The sequence below is a fragment of the Photinus pyralis genome, unplaced genomic scaffold (assembly GCF_008802855.1).
Source record: "Photinus pyralis isolate 1611_PpyrPB1 unplaced genomic scaffold, Ppyr1.3 Ppyr1.4_LG1, whole genome shotgun sequence".
Taxonomy (NCBI): Eukaryota; Metazoa; Arthropoda; class Insecta; order Coleoptera; family Lampyridae; genus Photinus; species Photinus pyralis.
This window is the reverse complement of record NW_022170249.1, coordinates 47,689,233-47,711,998: the sequence shown is the minus strand read 5'-3', so window position 1 is coordinate 47,711,998 and position 22,766 is coordinate 47,689,233. Positions and strand designations below refer to the sequence as shown.

The 22,766-nt window shown below is 34.5% G+C and overlaps 1 protein-coding gene across 3 annotated transcripts; it reads right to left on the bottom strand.

The window, feature by feature from the left end:
• Positions 1 to 244: 244 nt before the first annotated feature.
• On the bottom strand, positions 245 to 17,719 carry LOC116159763 (aquaporin-like). 3 transcript variants are annotated; one of them, XM_031472840.1, is made up of 5 exons: positions 16,934 to 17,088; positions 10,840 to 11,061; positions 1,129 to 1,272; positions 662 to 1,081; positions 245 to 479 (listed from the first exon to the last, which is right to left on the bottom strand). In XM_031472840.1, the coding sequence occupies exons 2-5, from the start codon at positions 11,047 to 11,049 to the stop codon at positions 435 to 437; spliced, it is 819 nt and encodes a 272-aa protein (XP_031328700.1). In that variant the 5' UTR covers positions 11,050 to 11,061; positions 16,934 to 17,088; the 3' UTR covers positions 245 to 434. The 3 variants fall into 3 exon arrangements, with proteins under 3 accessions (XP_031328700.1, XP_031328699.1, XP_031328698.1); XM_031472839.1 differs by lacking the exons at positions 245 to 479; positions 16,934 to 17,088 and adding exons at positions 528 to 605; positions 17,622 to 17,719; XM_031472838.1 differs by lacking the exon at positions 245 to 479 and adding an exon at positions 528 to 605 and having other exon boundaries at positions 16,934 to 17,097.
• Positions 17,720 to 22,766: the final 5,047 nt, after the last annotated feature.

The following is a 22,766-nucleotide window of genomic DNA, read 5'->3' as shown; positions in this document are numbered from 1 at the left end:
CGATTCGGTTCCGCCAACAACACCCACTTAGTGCAGTTTGATTAATTTTTCGGCACTCTGATATTCTTCGTCACTAGTGATAGGTATTGGGGCATTAGGTCTTCTTGTGAGTTTCTTTTTCTATGGCAGCCATGGTTTTAATTGATTAACTAATTTAATCGATCAAATTAAATTTTTTTGTACAACTATAGGTATAGGTATATTTTTATATTGCATAAATTGCCGGGTGAAGTAAAAAAATACATTTATAGTTAACTACCTATAATAAAATAATAAAGATACCTAAACTTAAACTTAAATACTAACAAGATCTTGCAAACATCTGGCAGTAATCGTTTATCAAGCTTACAATTAAACAACCAGTAAACAAAACTTAAAATTTTTGAGATTCAAACAAAAGCTTAATATTTGTTGTAGGTAGAGGTACAATTTTTTCAAGGCATAGTTTCCTCGTGCTTTCCTCCCGCCAGTCTCTGAAGCTGAAAAATCAAGGTATTAAAAAAAAGTTATTAAATTGAACAAGTGAATGAAAAAAAAACCTTTTAGACAGACCGTTTAGCTCCACCAAAATTGGCGTCGCTCTCAATCGTCCTTATATTTGATTGCTTGCACAAAATTGATTATAAGATTAATTTTCTCGCGATAAACTTCATATGCTTACCTCTTTCTCGTCGGTAACGACAGCAGTGTAACGTTCGATTATCTTCAATGGGCCAGTGGAAGGCGCGGCGAAAACGTACTTGTACAGCAAACCGGCAATAATTCCTCCAATAATGGGACCCACCCAATAAACCCAATGATCATCCCAGTGGTTGTTAATGACTGACGCACCAAAGGTACGGGCAGGATTCATACTGGCACCGGTGTAGTCTACGGTTGCAAGGTGTCCAATAGTTACAGAGACTCCAATTGCGAATGCGGCAATCGGTTTTATTTCATGCTTATTTACGTCGACTACCCCAAAGACGGTAAATACCAGAATGAATCCGAGCATAATTTCCACGACGATGCCGTTGCCTACTGGTACGGAAAGGTTGGTAACGCCCATTGCGGTATCGTGGTACCGTTCGGGCAAGGATGCCTAAGGCATACAGTGTTAGGCGATCTTCTAAATTAGTCGACACTTACCATTAAAAGACCTGAACCAACAATAGCACCTAGGCATTGTACAATGATGTAGAGTATCGCTTTTAGCAGGGAAATATTTCGAGTGACCAGCATTGCTATGGTTACCGCAGGGTTAATGTGTCCTCCGCTTACATGACCAATTGCCTGAAAAAGAAAATGACAGGTATTTTAGGTTGAAAGTTTGTAGAAGGATTTGGTTTGCATATAAGTGCAGATGAGATTCAAATCCTTATTGTGAACAAGGTCAATTCCACATAGCATGAGTGAACACCAAAGTCAATATTTTTCTTATATCTTGAATTAAGTTAATTTAACTCCCTGCAATTTTGTGATAGTATTGGTTCGAACAAAACTCAATTGAGTGTAAAATTGACACTTTTTTTATTAGGTTGGATGTCAGATCAATGGGGAAATTCTGGCATGTAGCCAAAAATTGACATTTTTTGTGTCTTACGTAAGTGATATCTATCAGCTCTAAAACTTAAGGTCTTGTTTATACTCTTTAATACTTTTTTTAGTCGATAGCACATGACAATTGTTAAAAATTAACTTTAGCAGTGAAGTATATACTATGATTTGTTTATATATGTTGTAATACAAATGGGGCAATTCTGAAGTACCTATACCTAACTGTTGGCTATCGACTAAAGTAGTATGTACAGTAATTGACAAAAGTAATTATCACCTAATAGGTAAACTCTGCAGTATAAGCAAAGCAACCAACACGCTTATCACAGCGGGTTCCGTAGGTTTCTTCAAGGAGGGGACGTACATCTTAATTTGTCGGTTCGCATTTCCAAGTTGCACAAAATATTCAAACGTTGGTTGCGTATGCTGCAGGGTTTACGTATTCGGCGATCATTAATTTTGTCAACGACTGTACGACACGTAGGCAAAGTATATTCCTGAAGTCAGGCAATCACTATCACTCTTCAGGAATGTTCAACTTTTCCTACTTGCCATACAATCTACTATTTCCCGAAATGCAATGAATTTTACCGTATACTTTTGCCAAAGCGGATTACAATTATAACTGTTGAAGAGTTTGACGTTCGAGTCCGTTCACTTGCATGGTTTATTGAAAAGTTGCAACGCAAAAATAGTAAAAGTTTGAAAATATTTAGACCTTGAATTGTAGCCATACACTTTTATTTGCATAAGTACTTTTATTTCAACCTTTATTTAATCGACCTTCTGGTATTGCAATTCCCAATTTAGTTTATCGCTGTGTGGTTAAAATTAGGTATAATTATACGTTCCGTATCGTCGATGGAAAGGAAGGAAACCGCGAAAATTTAAGAAAACAATGAGCAAAAACAATGGCACGGTATTTTAAAGAGGGCAGTGTCGGTACTTTGTTTGTTTCTCTATACTGAAGAGAAACAAGCACCGATTTCTATACATAAAATAATGATATGTATTACACATGAGAATATTAATATATGATACCTACATCTATACGTATTCACGAATAAACAGAAGCTAAGTACATAATTGAATCAGTGAATAGGTAAAGTTGTGTACTTGTTTCTACATAATTAATTTCACGTCACTGAATTATATCTCAAGACCATTTTTTGTGACTTCATTATGGAAGACCTAGCTACTGAATTGCAAATGCACAAGGCGGAAATAAATTGTTTATTATAATTTATTACATAATTTTTTTGTTTAGGTAGTGGGCGATCTTTAGAAACCAAATCGTTTTTTCTCAAATTGTTTTGCTAATGTAAAATGTCGGCGTTGCATAACCATTAGCAGAATTTTTTTTACGCACAGGCATCGCTTGGAAGTTGGAACTTGCTTGGATGAACTGTAATTTTGTATGTCTGGAGAGTATGAAGTTATTTATTTCAAGGGAAAGTTTTTAATTGCGGTAGGGTCAGTGGCGGAGTGGCTACCGCTGGTGCCCGGGGCGGCCCACCAAAATTGCGCCCTGATACAGGGTGTTCAAAATTGCGTGTTTTCGATTTTTTGGGGATATTTTGAAAGCTAAAAAAGATAGAGTGATGCGGTTTGCACTTCTCTAGTTACTGGTCAAAGCTGCATAGATCGATGATGTCAATTTTGGCGGATGAACTTGCGCGAACGTGGCAACTGTGCAAGTACAAAAATGCAATAAAAGTTTTTGCATTATAACTCAGTTATTTGTGTGAATATCAAGAAAGTATAAAGAGTAAACGTTATGCAAAAATAGTCTCGTCTAGTAAGGGGGTAGTTTTCTGTCTCCATAACCTGCTAGTTTTAAGACACAGCACCAAAGTTTGTTGTTTTTAAATAGATGTATGCTTTTTTTTGCGTTAATAAATTCCTTATTTGTTTCTAATTAGAAAAATCTATACACGTTATGTCCATTTTTTTAGTGCCACTATGGGGATCTCGCTTATCTTAAGAGAAAAAAGTTGGTTAAATGGGGCAAAGTTGTGAATTTTCGGGTTGAATAATAATCTGAAAATAAAATTAATGTCTTAGTTTCATGTTAAATTCTTAGTATTACATTGTTAAATTCTAATGTACTAAGACATTTCTAATAAACACATTATTTAGACACTTTTTTATGGCGAATTCGAATATGGCATTCCGTTTTTGTTAACTTTCAAGATGACTGAGAAATACGTAGCAATTTTATTTTTACTTATGGACGCCATTTTGAATTTTGACATTTTGAGATCACGTCTTTTTTTCTCTTTACAACCTACACATTGTGGTTCAGTATCACATTTATCCTAAAAATTAACAATATTTCATTTTTTCGAAGAGTGGAAAAACAAAACGTTTCTTGTGGCAGTTTGATCCACCTGTCTGGTTACGGCGTTGGCATGGAACTAGTTGTGGTGAGAAATGTCGATTTTCATCTGAACAGTATTGAATCTTCGTTTTGCAAGGAGATTATAATTCAAATTAGAGCAAAATACATGAGAATAAAAAATATTTAACATCAGGACATATGATGTCATTAAGGAAATTTGGTTTTTCTTGAATCTGATTATTTACAAACGTATATACAAAAAGCTACCCATCGTTCATGATCTCCTAACGGAAGCGTTTGGAAAGTATGAATTTCCCACGGATATTTGTTTTTTTTAAGAGTTCTCCATACAACTTGATGGGATGGCAAATTCAGCTGGGCTACAACTTCTCTTGAGGAGGCAGATGGATTGTCTTGCACCTAATTAACACTAATTAAATAAAGATTGTTTTAGTATTTGTAATCATGTAAAATTTTTACCGCTTGCAAAATTTCCTGCCGATATTCATTGGGCCTATCCTCATACTGTCGTCTACATCCTTTAAAAGAACCATATTCGCCCCAGTTTTTATGCAGCAAAAAAAATACCTCAAACTAGGTTGTTGCCCCTCTGGATAACGCTGCAAGTATGTTGCAGCAAAGCAGTCATGTGGGCATGTTCTGCACTTGAAAAAGGCATTTTCGTAATAAAACTAGCACAAACGTAAATGACACTACTTGAAATAGGTCAATCTTTTGTTCACAACAAAAGAACGTTTTGTTTTTCCAAAGCACTCTTCCCAAAAAATGAAAAATTGTATTTTTAGAAAAATTGTGACACTGAACCGCAACTTTAAAGAACGAAAAGACGTCAAATGGCGTTCATAAAAAAATAAAGTTCCCACGTTTCTCCGGCCTCTTGAAAGTTATTAAAAACGGGACATATTCGAATTCTCCATAAAAAAAGTTCCTAAATAATGTGTTGATTAGAAATGTCTAGTACGATTAGTTTATCATGGAAAAATTAAAAAAGAAAATCAAAAATTTTTTCAAAATATCCCCCCAAAAACATCAGAAACAAGCAATACCCTGTATACGTGCCTTTATTTCACTAAATTTGTCTACTATATCAACATTCCTAGGTTCATGTGATCTAATCTTCTTCCTCTAATAGATTTCGATGTAACTTCCCTGTTAAGTGAAGAAGCTATCACTTTTTGCTTTAGGTATCTAATTCGTTCTTAAATTTCTTTCTGTCGTATTTATATAACATACATCAACTGATGATAGCGTTTAACGGATTCAAGTCTGATTGTTTCCCTACATTCTCTCGGTTACCTATTCCAGGGATTTAATCTGGAGCCACTCTTATTTTTTCTATCTATTAATAACATTTTGGACTCAAACCCTACAACTCATCTCCTTTTTGCAGATGATTTGAAAATATACACACAAATGTCTGTATCACAGATTGTATTTCCGTGGAATAGCAAATCTATTCCATTTACAATTGGCGTGATCTCGATTACCTCAATTTAAATATACAGTGCGAGGCTCTAATTTGGAATAAACTGAGTAAATCAAAGAAATTTGTTTAGGAAATATGCTTGGACGCATCGATTAGTACTTTAAATTGCAGTCTTTTTGGGGTAAAAAAATGTTACACATCGTGTGCCAAATTCGATTATTAATATTTGATGCTACAAAGTTACCTACATATTTTAAATAACTAATTATCTTTTACACGCCTTTTAATATTAATCCAATTGCACCAATTTTATGTATATGTACAATGTACATGCCCCAGAATTTTACTTACAATAAAGGCCAACAAAGTAATTAATTCGTGTAATTATTTTTTAACTGTTGACCGTGTTTTGCAGGTTTGAGAATAATCTGCAATGTTAATTTTTAAATGAATAATCTTAATCTCTATAAGATAAATTTTGTAATTTGATTTGAATTGTTATTGGGGAACTTAATGAACATAGTACGCCGACAAACCTTTTAACAAATGTATGTAACCTTTTACTAAACCTCAAATAAACATAGGAACCAATTTAACATTATAATTTGCAAAATAGGTTTACAATATATGTGTGGGCAGTTTGACCGATTTTGAAAAAAAAACTTATGGAGCAAAGACCCCATAAATATTTTTATTCTTCTAGAAGAAGTTAATTGGACAAATTTAAAAGATTTACAATGTGAATTAATTGGCAATGCTGAATTGACTTTAAATAGTTTAAATAGCAGAGAACTCAACAACACATTTTTTTGTACTCCGCGGACAAAATCAACGTGTGTTGTCTTTCATTTAGAAAACTAGGTAAAGTGTCACTTTTGTCCTGGAGGCAGTAATTTCGTCATAGCTTTATTGGGAAGGCCTTGTTTGCAAAGAATTGCATACGATTTTCAGTTGGGGAATTTTTTTGTCATTCAGCTCGAATTGGAAAACACGATCCGGCTCATATTCAATGATCCTTTAACTTGCGGAATGTAGTAAAGCTTCATCAAGATCCTAATCGATGTATAGAGGAAGAATGACTGACTCGGACGTAAAATTTCAAGATCCGAGAAAAGAAGCACAGTGTAGTCACATCTGTGATGCCAAGGCCTCCATATACAAGTTGGTTCACACAAACCGTTACTTAAAAGTATTCAGATTTTCCTTAATAATTTAAATCTGGAACTTTGCATACCGACATTTACTTCTTCATGATCTATCGAACAAAATAAATTATCTTAATCGTTTCCCTTCCGGTAATGTGGATGGCAACTTTCTTATTTTAAATGAAGCACCCTGTATTTTATTGCAATTTCGAAATTTAAATGAAAACTTACGTAATTTGATACGGCATTTTCCCCCCAGCATCAAAGGTTTTGAAGTTATTCAAGATTTTTTTTAGCGTAACACAACGAAGTTGAGGTAAAGCTTATGTGCTCGTGTTTCCGTCCGTCCGTCCGTCCGTTCCATCGAGATCTCGGCCCCTGGGCCACCTAGAGACTTCGCGTTTTCGCTAATTGATAGCTGTTATGGTCTATATTTGCCCATTTCGATCAGTTTCATTTAACTCCATATTTTGCGCAGACTGCGCAATGCCAACTTTCATATTTATAGGGATATTTCTCTGAAATTTTAACCACAGACCCTTCTAGTAAAGATAAACATTTCGCGCATAGTAAAAATTATGTGGGCATGCGCAGTGACTGCGCAATGCCAACTTTCTTATTTATGGAAATATTGCTTTGAAATTTTAACCTCAGACGCTTCTAGTAAAGGCAAACATTTCGCGCATAGTAAAAATAATGTGTGGGCATGCGCAGTGATGTGTGGGCATACTGCGCAATGCCAAATTTCTTATTTATGGAGATATTTCTTTGAAATTTTAACCACAGACGCTTCTAGTAAAGGTAAACATTTCGCATATGGTAAAAATTATGTGTGGGCATGCGCAGTGACTGCGCAATGCCAACTTTCTCATTTATAGAGATATTTCTTTGAAATTTGAACCACAGATGCTTCTAGTAAAGGCAAACATTTCGCACATAGTAAAAATTATGTGGAGGCATGCGCAGTGACTGCGCAATGGCAACTTTCGCATTTATGTAGATATTTCTTTGCAATTTTAATCACAGATTCTCCTAGTAAAGGCAAACATTTCACACACAGTAAAAATTATGTGTTGGCATTGCGCAGTGCATGCGCCGTAACTGCACAATTGCCAACTTTCTTATGTATGGGGATATTTCTTTGGAATTTGAACCACAGCTGCTTCTAGTAAAGGCAAACATTTCGCACATGGTAAAAATTATGTGTGGGCATGCGCAGTGACTGCGCAATGCCAACTTTCTTATTTATGGAGATATTTCTTTGAAACTTTATTTTACTTATTTAACTCCTCTCTTTCTCTGGACGTGGACGTGCTTCAATATGCAGATTCGACATTTTGTGTGCTTTCGATGGCAACGCATCGTTTCAATACTTTGTGTTACGCGGCAATACCCACGAGTGGGTTTTGGAACATTTTTTTAAATTTTTGACGTTTGATTGCGTTGAGTCCTGTACCTAACCCTTAACTTGATTTTCAAAAAGTCTTTTAAAATCCACAGTACTGACTTGATGCTACATGCGAATGGTTTAAATTTGGACTGTTCTTCAACAGAGTGATTGAAAACTAATTGCCAATTTTAATAACTACAAACCTTAAAAATTGATTTTTGAAATGAACCATGCTTTATTTGTTTGCACTTTCAAATGTCGAAAAAATTCTACATCTATCAATTATTACATTACCTATACCCAACTGTTATGCTTTTCGATTTATTTTAGATTTTCTAAAATTATGGCGGTTATGCGTAATTTTCTTAGGAGACCTTAAAATAAATGCGTTTTAGCAGACCTGTCAGACATATCTTTTTATAGCTATAATTATAACTGTTATCATTCATTGTTGTTCTTGGTAGTTTATCTTTATATCACTAAATATGGAAATAATCCTATTTACTGTAAAGAATACAGGGTTAATTAAATAAAGATGAAATAATAAACAGAAACAGGCCATAATCATAACAAACGACAAAATAAAAAACAAACATCTTCCACATGGCCACCGTTTTTTTCAATACATAATAGAATCCTCCAATGAACGCCGTGGTAGTCGCCTTTCCAATTTCTAATGCACCCATTTCATTAAAAGCTGTGCTCACCCTCCAATTCCAGTCACAAGAAGCAATTGGTGTGAAATAAACTTTGGTTTTTTATACACATAAAAGTTCAGTGGCGTTATATCTGTAGATCTAAGAAGCCAACGCCACGGACCATTGGGCCCAATCCACTTCTCTTCACAAATGTTCGTCAAAGACATTTATAAGCATCATGGCCGCTCCGTCAAGTACAATGACATCTACTAACGCATTTATTTCAATTATTCAAATTATGCATCACAGTCACAATTACAGAATACCTAAAAAGACGGTTTCAGCCAAAGCTGCTCCACCAACCCAACCCACTATAGGTACATTTACAAATATCTATGCCCGAACTCGGATTCAAACCAGGCACCCTTAGTACCGCAGTCGAGCATGAAAAGCACGGGAATGTAATAATTGACCGATGTAGAATTCTTTTCGACATTTGAAAGTTAAAAAAATAAAGCATGTTTCATTTGAAAAAATCAACTTTTTACGGTTTGAAGTTGTTAAAATTGATTAATTTAAAAACACCCTGTGTATAACCGATCAAAAGTTAAATCATTCTCATATAGCATCAAGTCGGTATTTTGATTTTGGAGGACTTTTTGAAATTCAGGTCAACGGAGTCATAGGTACAGGGCTCAAAAGAAAAGCATTCAAACGTCAAAAATATTGAAAAATCTTAAATAACTTGAAAACCTTTGATGCTGGGTATAGGGAAATGTAGTGTCAAATGACGTATATTTTCATATAGATTTCGAAAATGCAATAAAATGTAGGGTATTCTATTTAAAATAAAAAGTTGCGGTCCACATCCTGGAAAACCGGAACTGAAACAATCATGAAAACATTTTCCTTCGATAGAGCATGAAAAACTATGTTGGTATGCAAATTTTTAGATTTAATGTATCAATTAGAGCTTGAAAACTGTCAAGCAACAGTTTGTGTGAAACAGTCTGTACTCTGTACTATAACTGATGGGAGAGTTGCTTGTAACCACGATTTTTCGTTAAATGATAAATTACAAATATTAATAAACGAATCTTGAACGGTGGCATCATAAAGCTGCAGGTCAGGTTTCCAACGTCAACAAGATTTACATCTTAAAAGTTGAGTCACCTTCAAATAATTTGGTCTGTGCTTTTTTGTAAAGCAAGTAATCTATATAGATCTTGCCGCTTTGGAGCATAATTTCTTGGTTCTTCTAGGGACATTTGTCAGAATATGATGCTCTGGAATACTAGGTGTTTCTTTTTTGTTTCCATGAATTTAGATTTTTTTACTAAAGAAGTTAGGTTTCTCTTGACTTCTGGATTGTTATACTTCTCAATAAAATTGGGTATCCGTAACAAATAGAATATTGAATAGGGCTTTTCGGTGTCGATTGTCAGCATTGAAATGGTCAGAATAGTGATAAACAATGTATCACTTTTTTAAAATAAGAAATCCTTGCTGAGTATAAATAAAAGAAAGGTTAAACGGTACGAAATCGTTGAAAAGTTTATTGTTTTTAGAAACAATAGAAAAGATAGTGATAATAAGATTTATGAACCTCAAGAAAACCTTGTGGATGAAACATGTCGTTAAAATAGCTATTGAAGGAAGAATTTTACGGAAATATCACGGAGGTACGTCGATAGATCCGGAAAATCAATTTCTATCAAAGAAAATGTAGTTAAAATCGGAGCATCAGTTTTAAATGAAGCTGATATTGTTCAATATGTTGAGTTACTTGTACATTATCGGCTATTCTATTAACCAATTTCTCAGTTGTAAAATACCTTCAGACTTACTGCGTGGCATAAACCGAGTTTTAAATTAACAACCATGAAACATAAAAGATATTTTAGGGAATGCAAATAGCCGGCTTGCTATAAAATCAGTCAAATTCGAAAAAAGTTTTATATGCAGTATGTGATTCATGTTATAGAATTTGCCATTGAAGTGACGCAAAATCATTTTATTTGCATTCTAAAGCATATACGATCGTTTTGAAACGTGTCGAAGTTCTATAACGAGATAGTAATAATTATTCGCGAAAAACTGAAAATTATTGCATGCTCTTCACCAAATCATGTGCAATGACTATAATGAAACTAATAACATATTCGGTAGTGTCCATTAAAGGAGACACACAGACTAATTTGCATTGTAGTTTCTATGCACCAGTTCGCATTTTATTCCCCCATGCATAAATATTTTAAAATTTGTCATTACCCTAGTTCCTGTCTTTTATTGTTACGGTAAAATAAGGGCAGAAAGAGAGGAAATGACTCGGTTTTACCTACCTGTACGGCGATAAACACAGAGAAACCAAACGTGAGTGCAATCAGGACCAAGTTAGGATTTTCAACATTAGGCTTGATAATCATGCAGGAGGCGCATCCGAAATAGTTTAGGATGATGTTTCCAACGAATTCTGCCAATAGGGCCTTCCATATGCTGTCCCGTTTCGTCTTGAATTCACTGACACCAAGTACCTCACTGAAACCTGCCATTTCTTATGTGACCTAAAAGGAATACAAAGTGTTATTACCGTACATACATTATACAATGTTAACGTGGTGTTTAGGTTAGATAAAGTAGTGTTTAATGACCGGATATTTTTTTACTTTCAGGAAAAATACGGGAATTACGGTGTATTAAGTTTTTAACAAGGAAATGCTATACCCCCTCATGCTTTGTTTTAAATCAGATTAAATGTAATTCGTTTATAATTTATCGCGTTTGCTTTCTGATTTTTTGTGATCCCCCTACTAATTTTTTGCGTATGTTTCGCCTACCTATAAAGTTGAATAACCTACTCGTGCTATGCTGGGTATACCAAAATTATATGCAACGGACATGTCCACGATTTATAATACCTATTTAATACAGCCGTGATGTGTATGCAAAATGAGTAATAATCATATGCATTGATCTTAAACCGTTATTACTACTTGTTAACAAAGTTTTAATAAATTGTGGGGGGTACAGCGTCGTCATTGCAAACTTTTTATAATTTGAGAAATACTAGATCGAGGCTTTTAGTGAATGTTTTGCGAAATAGGTTCGGATGGTATTGGTGAGATTCACCGTAGATAGTCATGATACGGCCTAGATAATAAATCTAAACGAATTGTTCATTAGTGGCAATGAAAGAGGAAGCTGTGGTCTCTTTATCCATTTCCTTTTTCTGCCACGTAACCTTGACATCTTACCAATAACATAAATACTACTAAATTATAGTGTTTTAGAAAAACTTGTTTCTCTATACGTTAAGTATTTCTGCTTCTTTTAAAATTCCTATCTGTGAATTCGCTCGTGCTTTTGAAATTTGCATAGCGGTTTGATAGCCAGCTAATTACGGATTGCCAAAATTGGAAAGGTCGTACCGAGTAGCAAAATCGAAAATACGACCAAAGGAAACGCATTACCAATATTTCGTGTTTGGCTTAATTTACAACGAATCATTTTTGTTAAATTGTACCTCTTGAGGTCCGCTTATAAAAAGAGGTCTGCTTTTTATAAAGGCGAAGGTTATTAAAATCAACTTAATTGTGAGGCGTCTGCCGTTCATCAAGTCTTGACTTTTAATCCGTACAATTTTACTTATTCTAGCTGGTAATTAGACACGCATCACGTTTTCGGTACCCACCTAAAAGTTAAGATGATTTATTGGGCTACTGCGTGGTCAAGTATTGTACTTTAGAATTTAGATGACATTTTCCCAAAGAAATTTGAAATTGTTGGCAATCTATTTTTGTTATTTTGCATACCAAAATAAAAAATAACCGTTAGCAACCATTGGTTAACAATATATTCCTTTGGCCTTTTTTGTTTTTTGTTTTATAACGAAGGGCTGTCTAGAACGCTAGGCAAAGCTCTAACTCTCCCCAATAAAATTTATATTTCTCATAACGCGGAATAGTTTTTTTGATTGGACGAAACCATCCAAGACTTTATTAAAGACATTTTCGGAATTCTTGATGGGCTGTCTGGAAATCTACTCAAAACTGAAAAATTTTACCAAGAAATGATTCCAAATATTCCTTTGGCAATTTGAATATAACCAAAATCCTCATTAATTTTTGTATTATAAGGATTATCAGAGAATTTTAGAACTATCGGGGGGCTATCTGGAACTAGAACTAAAACTAGAAAATGTTTTTATGTTTTTTTAGTGCGAAAGGTAACAATCCTCCATAGTTTTCTTATTAGAAGTCGCCTTATTAGAGAAACTTTCAGGAGTCAGGACTATAATAACAATTTTACAAAAAATGACTATTATCATGATTTAGCCCATAACTTCATTACGGAAAGTTTTAGAAAATCTTACCACGGTCTAGAAATGGCATTCCAAAAAGTCTTTTAGCGTGTCTTTAATTGTGCACCTTCGCGTGTTAAAGGGAGGTATTGCATTGGTCGCATTGGGGTAAAAAATAACCCTCCACTTTTTTGACGGAAATACACGTTTTGAAGCACCAGGAACGCGAATCAAACAAAATCTCATTTCTAGATTCGGTATAAGATGCCACCCTTATACCAAGTGGCAACGACTATTTGTAGGGCGGATGAGCGGGTAGGGGGTTAGGACACCCTCTTGCCTTTGGGGGGTGGGGGGGGGCATATGATACGGAAAAGATTGGCAATCCCAGCGGAGACTACCATATTAAAGGTCATTATGGACATCCTCAGAAACACTGAAGAAGAACTTATTTAGGACTTTAGGACAGTTCCTGAGAAGAAATATTCTGGAGAGATTGGAACAGTGTAGGGGGTAAGGGAAGACAAGGAATTAGGAAAAGCAGTAGAGACTTTGGATTGGGGAACAGAAATGAAAGAGGCGAAAGGCTTGTTGGATTTTGTGAAGCCCAAGACCTTTGGATAGCTAATACCGGATCCTGTCTCCTGGACTCTCGGAGACTCTACACATGGAAGAGTCCAGGAGACAGGACCAGGAATAAAAGTTGTTAACGAAAGGTTTAAGAATAGTGTCATGCAGATATCTCGGGACAGATACTGACACAGAGCACAACCTACTTCATACTTGCAATAGATTTCAGAACTAAGCTTAAACATTTAGAAAAGAAAAGGAGCATTTAGATGTGGGACTTAGGAATGTTCAAGATAAATGCGTCGCAAAGACTTCCTTTGAGTATTATATGAAGAGCTTGGAAAGGCACCCACTACGTTCAGACGTGAAGTAATAATGGTGCAATATCAAAGCAGTAGTAACAAATGGTTTGAAAGAAGAGGTGGAAAAGAAAGAATGGATTGCAGAAGAAATTCCGGACAAGATTGATGAAGGAATGCAAGAAATAGAAAATTATTAATACTGAGGAAGAATTAGTAACCAAATAAGGAGCAAATGTGGCAAAGCTAAACAATAATGGGCGGAAGGCAAGTGCTTAGAAATATAGGAAATGGATAAACAAGGGTGTATGGAGGAAATGTACAAAACGACAAAGACACTGACAAGTTTGAGACCAGTAATGGCCGCCTGGCACACTTTCAAGGTATAGAGGCTACATATTGCAAAAAATTCAAGGACTCTAGACCATTCGCCTAAAAGTAGTTCAAAACCACAAAAGTAGGTCACAATAGCACATTATTTGAATTCTTAAAAGCCTATGGATCAACTTTTTTTCTAGCAATAGGTTTTCAAATCCAGATATATGACAATATACAGGTGGTTCCATTAAAAAACTATAACTTTAATATGAATCACTCTTTATATGAGTTCCGATCTGTGTGCAAGCAGCGAGCTTTAAAAATGCACCTTAATAAATCCGTACACACACCACACACAGGACGCAAAGACAAAATCGGCGGAGCAATCTAAATGTCCAAAATGGCGCATAGCACAAAAGCTTTTTGAGCGGGTTGATATTAGCCAATTAACGAACAGCTAGAAGCACTCTGATATCGCATTAGGGAAGAAAATGAGCGAGAACGAAATCAATTCGCCCCCAAAATCGACAGTGTTTCAATACTCATGACTCTCAGCCAGTTGCACAAAAAAATTCAGGATCATTGTTTACTCCGGTATTAAGACATTTGATTGGCTTTATACTGCAGTATGCAGCCAATCAAATGTCAAAAATTCTTGTTTAAAGTCAGATTTGGCAAATAATGTAGGATTTTGATTATAATTCGCTTTCCTGCAAACGGCCGTAAACGATTTAGCTTGTAGAAGGTTTTCAAGGAGACAAATTTGATTAAACCATATTGGTACTGAATGTACCTATAAGGTGATTTATAAAAACTAATGCGGGCAACAACAAAAATCCTACAAAAAAATGTTTGTACCTAATGGAGGTATCTATGTTAATGGAATGTGAGCTATTTAAATTAATATCCAAAAATGTATTCAAAACCATTAATTTATCCAAAGAACGTTTTTTGCTGCTCAATTCGTGTCATCAAGGTAAAGTACTGTTTTGTACAACGTTATTCATTTCTTAAATAGTTAATTAAAAAAGTGCATCTAAATTTTAGGTATGGTTGAGGTCTATGTGTATGGGAAGGGGGTGGCGCTAACAAGGGTTTGATTTTTATGCAGAACTGTGCCCACTTGAAGACTAGTAAAGTAAAGGGTGCCTCGGTTGAACTGGAATTCACATGTAAAACGGTTGTGTACTACTGTTCTTCTTCCGGGACGATAGATTGGAAGCCCTTTCTCTAGGTCTAGAGAAATAAATGCGATGTGTCTATGAATTTACAGTTTTACATGTCCTTTGAAATTAAGACTGGCCATTAACACCAATGACTTCATTAATTAATTAAAGTTAAACGATAAAATTAAAAATTGCACGTTATTATGTACTAAATAAAAAATTTGATAATCTAATGCCGGTAGTTTATTGGACAAATGAAAGCGTTTTCTGTACTGAAAGCTGTAGACAAATCAAGACGATTGTAGATAAATTCGTTCATTAATATAAATGAACATCCCCTAACTTCATTAAAGTTATATTACGACTGCATGATTAGAGAGTGAATGAAGGGAAAAAATGTTTTCTGGGGAAATTACTAAGGAATTTTAAGAACTTGTTAATGATCACATTTAGCTAACGATAAAATTTGAGTTTTCTCATGCACACGTATTACCATCTGCCCATGGTCATAGACTTTAATTAAAATCCCTCATTTCGTATGATTAGCGTAATGATATTATGACAGCATCACTTGCTTTTGCTTTCAATGTGTGTTTCTTAGTAATAAAAGCTATTCGTATTACTTGTCATCCCTCATCCCAGCAGATTGTCCAAAGCTTATTCATTCTGAAACCTCGTGTGTGTTCTGGTAAATATTACGTAAGACAAAGGCGCCAGCGCGTAAAAATGATATAATTTTGCGTAAACAAATTTAAAAAAGGTTTTAAACATGTAATTTAGTTTAATGTTCGATAAATTCAATAACATTGATTACAAGGAAACACGGGTAGGTAATTGAAATGCATTCTCGAATCGCGAAGCGATGTTATTTATCCTTTACCTAGTTGTAAACGATTGCCTCATTACGTCTTTTTACAGCTGTAACACCTATTTGGATTAATAATTACGTTGGCACAAATGAAATGCAGAACAGTACGTTATGAACGAATATCTATTTACAGCACTTATTAGATATATTTAAATTTTAAGCAGAGTTGTAAACCCATTAGCATTGCAAATATTTGACAATATCGATTAAAATAAATTGAACTTTGGCATTTATTGATCGAGGGGAAGTCGCAATTATTCCAACTAAGATTGCAAATTATTTATGTAAATAGGGAAAATTCCATCATCTAAATTATATTAGAATGAAATCATACTAATTACAGAATAGAGGTAGAGATTTCAAGGCTAACCTTGAATCTATCCACTACCTGCCGAACAAAAAATTGAAATTTGCACATAATTCTTATCTAGAGCATCATTAATACCTCTGTTTCACAGCAATAGGGTGTGTGAAATGAAACACACCCTCAAAGCTAATTCCATTAGCTGAAAAGGTGTCGGAGGTTAAATTTACAATACCATTAATATGGAAAGTGATTTCCTTCAATAATTACTAACTAATGATCGAAATTATGATTCACATTTACAGATTTGCACTCCCAGCCTACCTGCATATTAATTACGAAATTATTCACATAATTCCTGTAAATTTTATTATTAGTAATTCTGAAACTAATAACTTTCGTGGGAAAAAATAATGATAGTATAACTTTATACGAATGACTCGGGGAGGAAAGGATAATAACTACTTGCACCAATTTCAAATTGGTCTGAGATCAACACCGCATTCTTTTAGAGTAATTATCCACATGAATTCTTATTTCTGGTCTCACAAAAAGGGAAACGAATTGTAAATGGGGATCTTGTAAATAAAATAGTATGAACGCAAACTTACCTCGGAAAATGTTACACTAGTAGTAGAAGAAAAGCCGGCGAGCTTTCGTCACTATGGTTGCGCCACAAACTGGAGCTTTGTTTGTTGTAGTTTGAGGAAGGTACTTTCGACTTCACTCAACCTCAACAAGTGGGGGACTGAATCTAACAATAAACATCGCGTAATCGTTACAATCTTAATTTAATATAATAACACAAACAGTTACAACAGGTAACTGACGTCACGTTTATTGAATAGAGGCAGGTGATGAGGGTCTACCGTGACCGGGAATGCCTCCCCCTTCCTTTAATTACGCGACTTAGTCATTAACATTTATGATACTAAATATCACATTACCTGCTGAATATCAAGCTTAACCCCATGCACAAATTGATATTAAAATTAATGGTCTAAAATCGTTTCTTAAGCAGATGAAATTGTCTTCCTACGGTAGTGTTAAAAAACTAGTCCTCCTACACGATGACATAATCACGTGGACCAAATTATATTTTTATCAATGACCATTTTCATTAAATTTATTTAATTGTGTACAAACAAATTTATTAATCTTTTTTTTCGGCGGCAGATCAATTATAGCCCAAGTAAATTGTGTAATTCCTTCCCAATTTGCTCTTCAGTAGGGGAGGAGTACGTGAAATTTGTTATAATTTGTTTTATCTGTTACGGTAATAAAATTAAATGTGCTTACTTGATGCAGATCGTAAAGATGTGCCTACTACCTACTTAAGTCGTTTACAAGATAGTAGTATCTTAATTGCAATGTACACATTACAAAAGAACCTTGATGAGTAGTTTGTACCTACAGACTTACTGAAAGTATTTTTAATTGTCGAACTGTGTCATTTCTAATTTCCTCATTTGTGACGAATGAGATTTTTTGTACAACCATAATTTGCTAGAGGCACACGACACATAAATGTTTAAAATAATTCATTATTCAACAGCTTTTCATTTAAACTTATAATATATTCATTATTACATCATCAAAGGCATTTCTTGGATTTTAGTAGACTATGGAGTTATATTCACCTCGTTTTTCGTTAGAATGATGGAACTACGGTCTTTTTGCATTGATTGTTGAAAAATTCATGGTTAATAAGAGAAGTTCTGCTACCTTTATCGAGACGTTATTATGGTTAATTAAACTCTCAGGGTTCTTTAACGAAGATATTTACTAGGAATACTAGGTATACTGCTTATATCTTCAAAAATAATGGATGAAACTATGGAAAATATTCCATTAAACTTCCTCTTACCTCTGGAAATGGGCGGTTTTCTGCAATTTTTATGCTTTTTTATCAAATTTAGGTTCAAATTACGATCGATGGTTCGCTTTGAAATGAAGGCCTGCTCACAACAAGTAAAAAAACAGTTCAAAACATGAGAACAAATATTAATGGACGAATGCAGTTCATGCATGTTCGATTATTTGGGTAGCCAGAGATTAGAAATATCTCGATAAATTCATCAGAAATTCATCAGAAAACAGAAAATTCTACTACGAAAAACTAGTCAACAAATTCGCTTCTGGAATGTTCGCCCTCAGAAAGTTCTTAAATGCGCTAACGAGAGAAGTTTCTCTCAGACAGGGTGTCCCAACGAAGAGTGAGTCGATTATTATCGGGGAAATGAGTGAAATCAATTTAGGGAGTTATTTAGTGAATTATTAGTTGACAATATTGCTATTGCATCAAAAACCAATAAATTTGACATTTATGGACTGTCAAAATATTAACAAACCTACAGATTTACAGAACCCACACGTGAAATTTATTTCAACTTATTTTATTACGCAAAACTATAATATGTAAACTATCATATGGCAAACCACCAAGTCGATAAACTGTGGTTGCATTTAACGAGGACAGACGGACATGGATTGCGGTAAAAAACGTTAAACGTAGCTGTTATGTTTTAGTATCTAAAATTTCATCAATTCGATATCCACCTTTCCTACACGATATTCCGTACATACGAAGGTTTTGTACGCTTTCTATAACCATCATATTTATGTGTGTTTTATTTTGTGACGGAATAGCATTTTTTCTGAACGGTTTTATTAATTTAAACCTAATAATTAAAACTGCTGCACAAATTTTCGCATCGCTGCCTTCCCTACAAAAAACATTCATTATTTATTGATATGGGCATGTAATTTCAGTGTTTGTGAACAGAAAAAATAGGGTTTCCACTAAAAATTTTCGCATCTCAAAAACTGAACAATTTTGGTGTGAATTTGAATGAATAAAAGTCATAGGGAATAATCTAGCGAAAGTCCAAACTCGATACATGACTTAAGGAATGAAGTATGTTGTTTTATATTATATGTATTGAGCCCACAGTTTTTCCTATTCCCGATTCACTCCTATAACTTTTGTTCCTGTTGAGTCAGCTTCCTGAAAATTAATAGCGTTCTTTTTTCGTACCCCTACACGAAATTGTAATACGATCGGCCACTTTTAAAAATACATGGCGCACACAGATGGGCGGACGGACGTGCGGACAACAATACAAAACTATAAAGGATCTGAGGATTCTGAAATAACGAAGTGGGAGTAAAAATGAAAATGTGAAATTACTTTCCCATGCAATAATAGACGCAGCTCGTCGTTGGACACCCTGTATAACTTTTAGGATTTTTGACTTAACGGTCTTTAACTTGTTTTTTCTCGCGGACATGATCCTTTTTTCTGTCGGTCTTAGCCAAATGGTAGTGGTCCACTCTGGTAAATAAGGAACAAAAATTTAATGTGCACAAATTTGGTACAAAATTATGACACTTGTGAAAGAAAATTCTTAGTTAAATACGACGTGTTTTGATCCTTATGAGTGCATCACATTAGTCTATTATCTTGAACTCCATCAAAACTGGACATTTGAATAAACTTACGAATGAAATACTCACTTTTTCTCATTTAATCTGTAGGTACTTATTTCTCCACATATTTTTTCCTGGCCACTTCTCCCTTTGTTAATACTGACACATAATTTACAGTTATGTATGAAACGATAGAGGTAAACGATAAGTCGATAACTCGAATCATTTTGTTAAAATTAAAGTTCATTACTTTCAACATCTCTCATGATTGTCATGACAATTGTTTTTCTCTGTTCCTTATTTACAGCTTATTCATCAATAGATTCACTGGTTTTAGGTCAATTATTAGGATCTAATAATCTACTTGGTCCCTTCCATCATCGTGATTCAATGGTTGATGTAGGGAATGCTCCACGGGGAGGAATATCAGCAGGATTCATAATTCCAAGAACATGATTCCAGTCCTGTACATAGGATAGATTTCTGATTTCTTTTATACGGTTATGGACATAATGTACCCCAATGTTCATCACTTTTAATCCATGTTAATGCGGTTGCATAGTATCAGACCAGTCATAACTCCTGACTTCAGGCAATTCGAAATAATATTTTATATTGTGCACGTTTGCATATCTCCAACAGATGAGTGAGCCGAAGCTATATAAATCGCAACTTCATGATTTTCATTTAAAAAAATTGCGGCAATGAAGGCATACCGCCTAGGTCGAGGTCTAAAAGGTATTTAGATGTGTTTTTCACGGTTAGTTGGCGGAATACGAAGTATCTCCTGTATGTCGATGATCTCTCAGCAAGAAAGAGCGACAAATGAGAATGAACATGAATTGGCTGAATCGTTTTCGATTAATATTAACTTGTCATTGCAAACGGAATCCTTTATTTTCATTTCCTCAGTTTTCTTAACGCATTTTCCAACGAAGTTGGGTGCGCTAGTGCAGCGACTTTCTCTGTTCGTCCGTCTATTCGTCCGTCCGCAGATTGCGCAAAGCCCACTTTCTTATTTATGGAGGTATTTCTTTGAAATTAACCATAGAAGTTTTAATGTCTGTATTATAACACCTATAAGAGAGAGTTTACATAACTCCAAATGAGAATCAAAGAATCTAAATTGAACCTAATTGTGGTACCTTACTTACCTTTTTATCGCGTTTTAATTATATGGCGATTACAATTCTATCAGTAGATTATTATCATTAACATAATTACCTGCCTAGCACATACTTGCAAAGAATAAATTTCGTAAAGGTATTTCTGGAAAATGTCTTTGTAAATATGTATCTTCAGAGTGTCATCTTCGGTACAGATAACTACCTAAATACGTTTTCCTTCATTGTGCCATAAAAACATGAATGGAGAATCATATGTTAAGCGACCGCAAGTATGATCTCGACAATAAGAGCAAATTCCAACAACCACTACAACAGCCTGAAATGGTAAATATTCCGGCGCGCTAAGGGTAGGAGTCATTACCCCAATTATTTTCAAGTACCTATTATTATTATATTATTAGTATTTTGCAAATAAAGTCTGTGAATAATTTTGATTTTAATTACCATTATTTGCATTGTTACTGCGCTCATCATTTATAATTTATCATCGTGTTTGTTTACAAAATGAGTAAATCCCCCAAACGTAGATTAAAAATAATAAAAAAAAACGTAACTCACTCAGAAAAGGTGCTAAAATGAGTCGTTGCACTTTGGTTTCTGTCGCCAATTGAAGTAACAGCACGCGAAATCTAATTCGTATTTTTCAATAGTATCACTGATGTAAATACACGATAGTTATCTTGCGGTAGATAGCTCACCCCACAACCGGTTACCAAAAGTAATTAAAAAAATTAACCTAATAAAATTACCATTATCCAGAAGTTGTACATTTGCATGAATACAAAATTAGGCCAGCACCTATCAAAATCAAATTAATTTCAATAAACGCATTTGCCCTCGCATTTGCCTGTATCCGAAGAATTAAAAAAAATGTACCACGTTATAAAATGTGTCGTGTTATCAATCACACTCATTATACAAAATCAATCATTTCTTAAATGGTTACATCAATACTGTATCAGTTCACAACGGAAGCTTTTATTATTATGATCATAGATAACAAAATTTGACCAACAAGTTCAGAATTCAAGAAATCACAATGATAGATCATAGAGGATAGATTTCCTCTATTTTGAATAAAAAACTATCGTGGCTGTGGGTTAGATTATTTCACTAGTGGTTTTATTTTCGATAATCATACACGTTAGTGGCAGATCAATTGAATGCATCGACGAAACAATGACTTGAACAAGGGGAAACTACAGATAATACATTATCCTTGTTTTCAGCTCATGTAAAATTAGAGCAGAAAAATTATTTCAAAAAAATCTTAACTCAGTAACATAACTGAAAGATATCTCTCTAACCTTACTTTTTTAATGCAACGTCAATTGATTTTGAGAGGAGCCATTTTAAAAGTCACAATTAAACAAGTTTTAACATACCTACATATTTTTGATTAATCACCGCCCAAAAAGGTCATATAGAAATTGTACGATCTTTTTTGAAAGCCAAAGGGCAATTTGATAAAATGTTTGTTATTGAGCGAACTAAATGTAATGTCCCTATGTCCTTCGTTAGCCAAGCAATAAATTTCCAAATTCAACGAATTTTGTGTATGTTCATTGGCTTGGCTAACGGCAGACGGACGAACAGATTAGCTATGGACTCTAGAATTAAACTTATCTATTATTGTTATTAGGTAATGTTACATGAACTGGTTGAAAATAATAGAGGTTATTATTTGTTGAACTTTTCTCTCACTTTTTTAAGGTATATTTATTTGAATTGCGTTTGTTATGTGCTGATTTGTGTGCCATATTGCCATACTCTTCACGCTTTTATGAGCAAAACAGCTACTAGTCCAGGGTCGATCTATCGGTTTATATAGGAAACCTTGAACAAACTGAAATTTGGTGGGTATATGGGTATAAGTTTGATTTTGGGT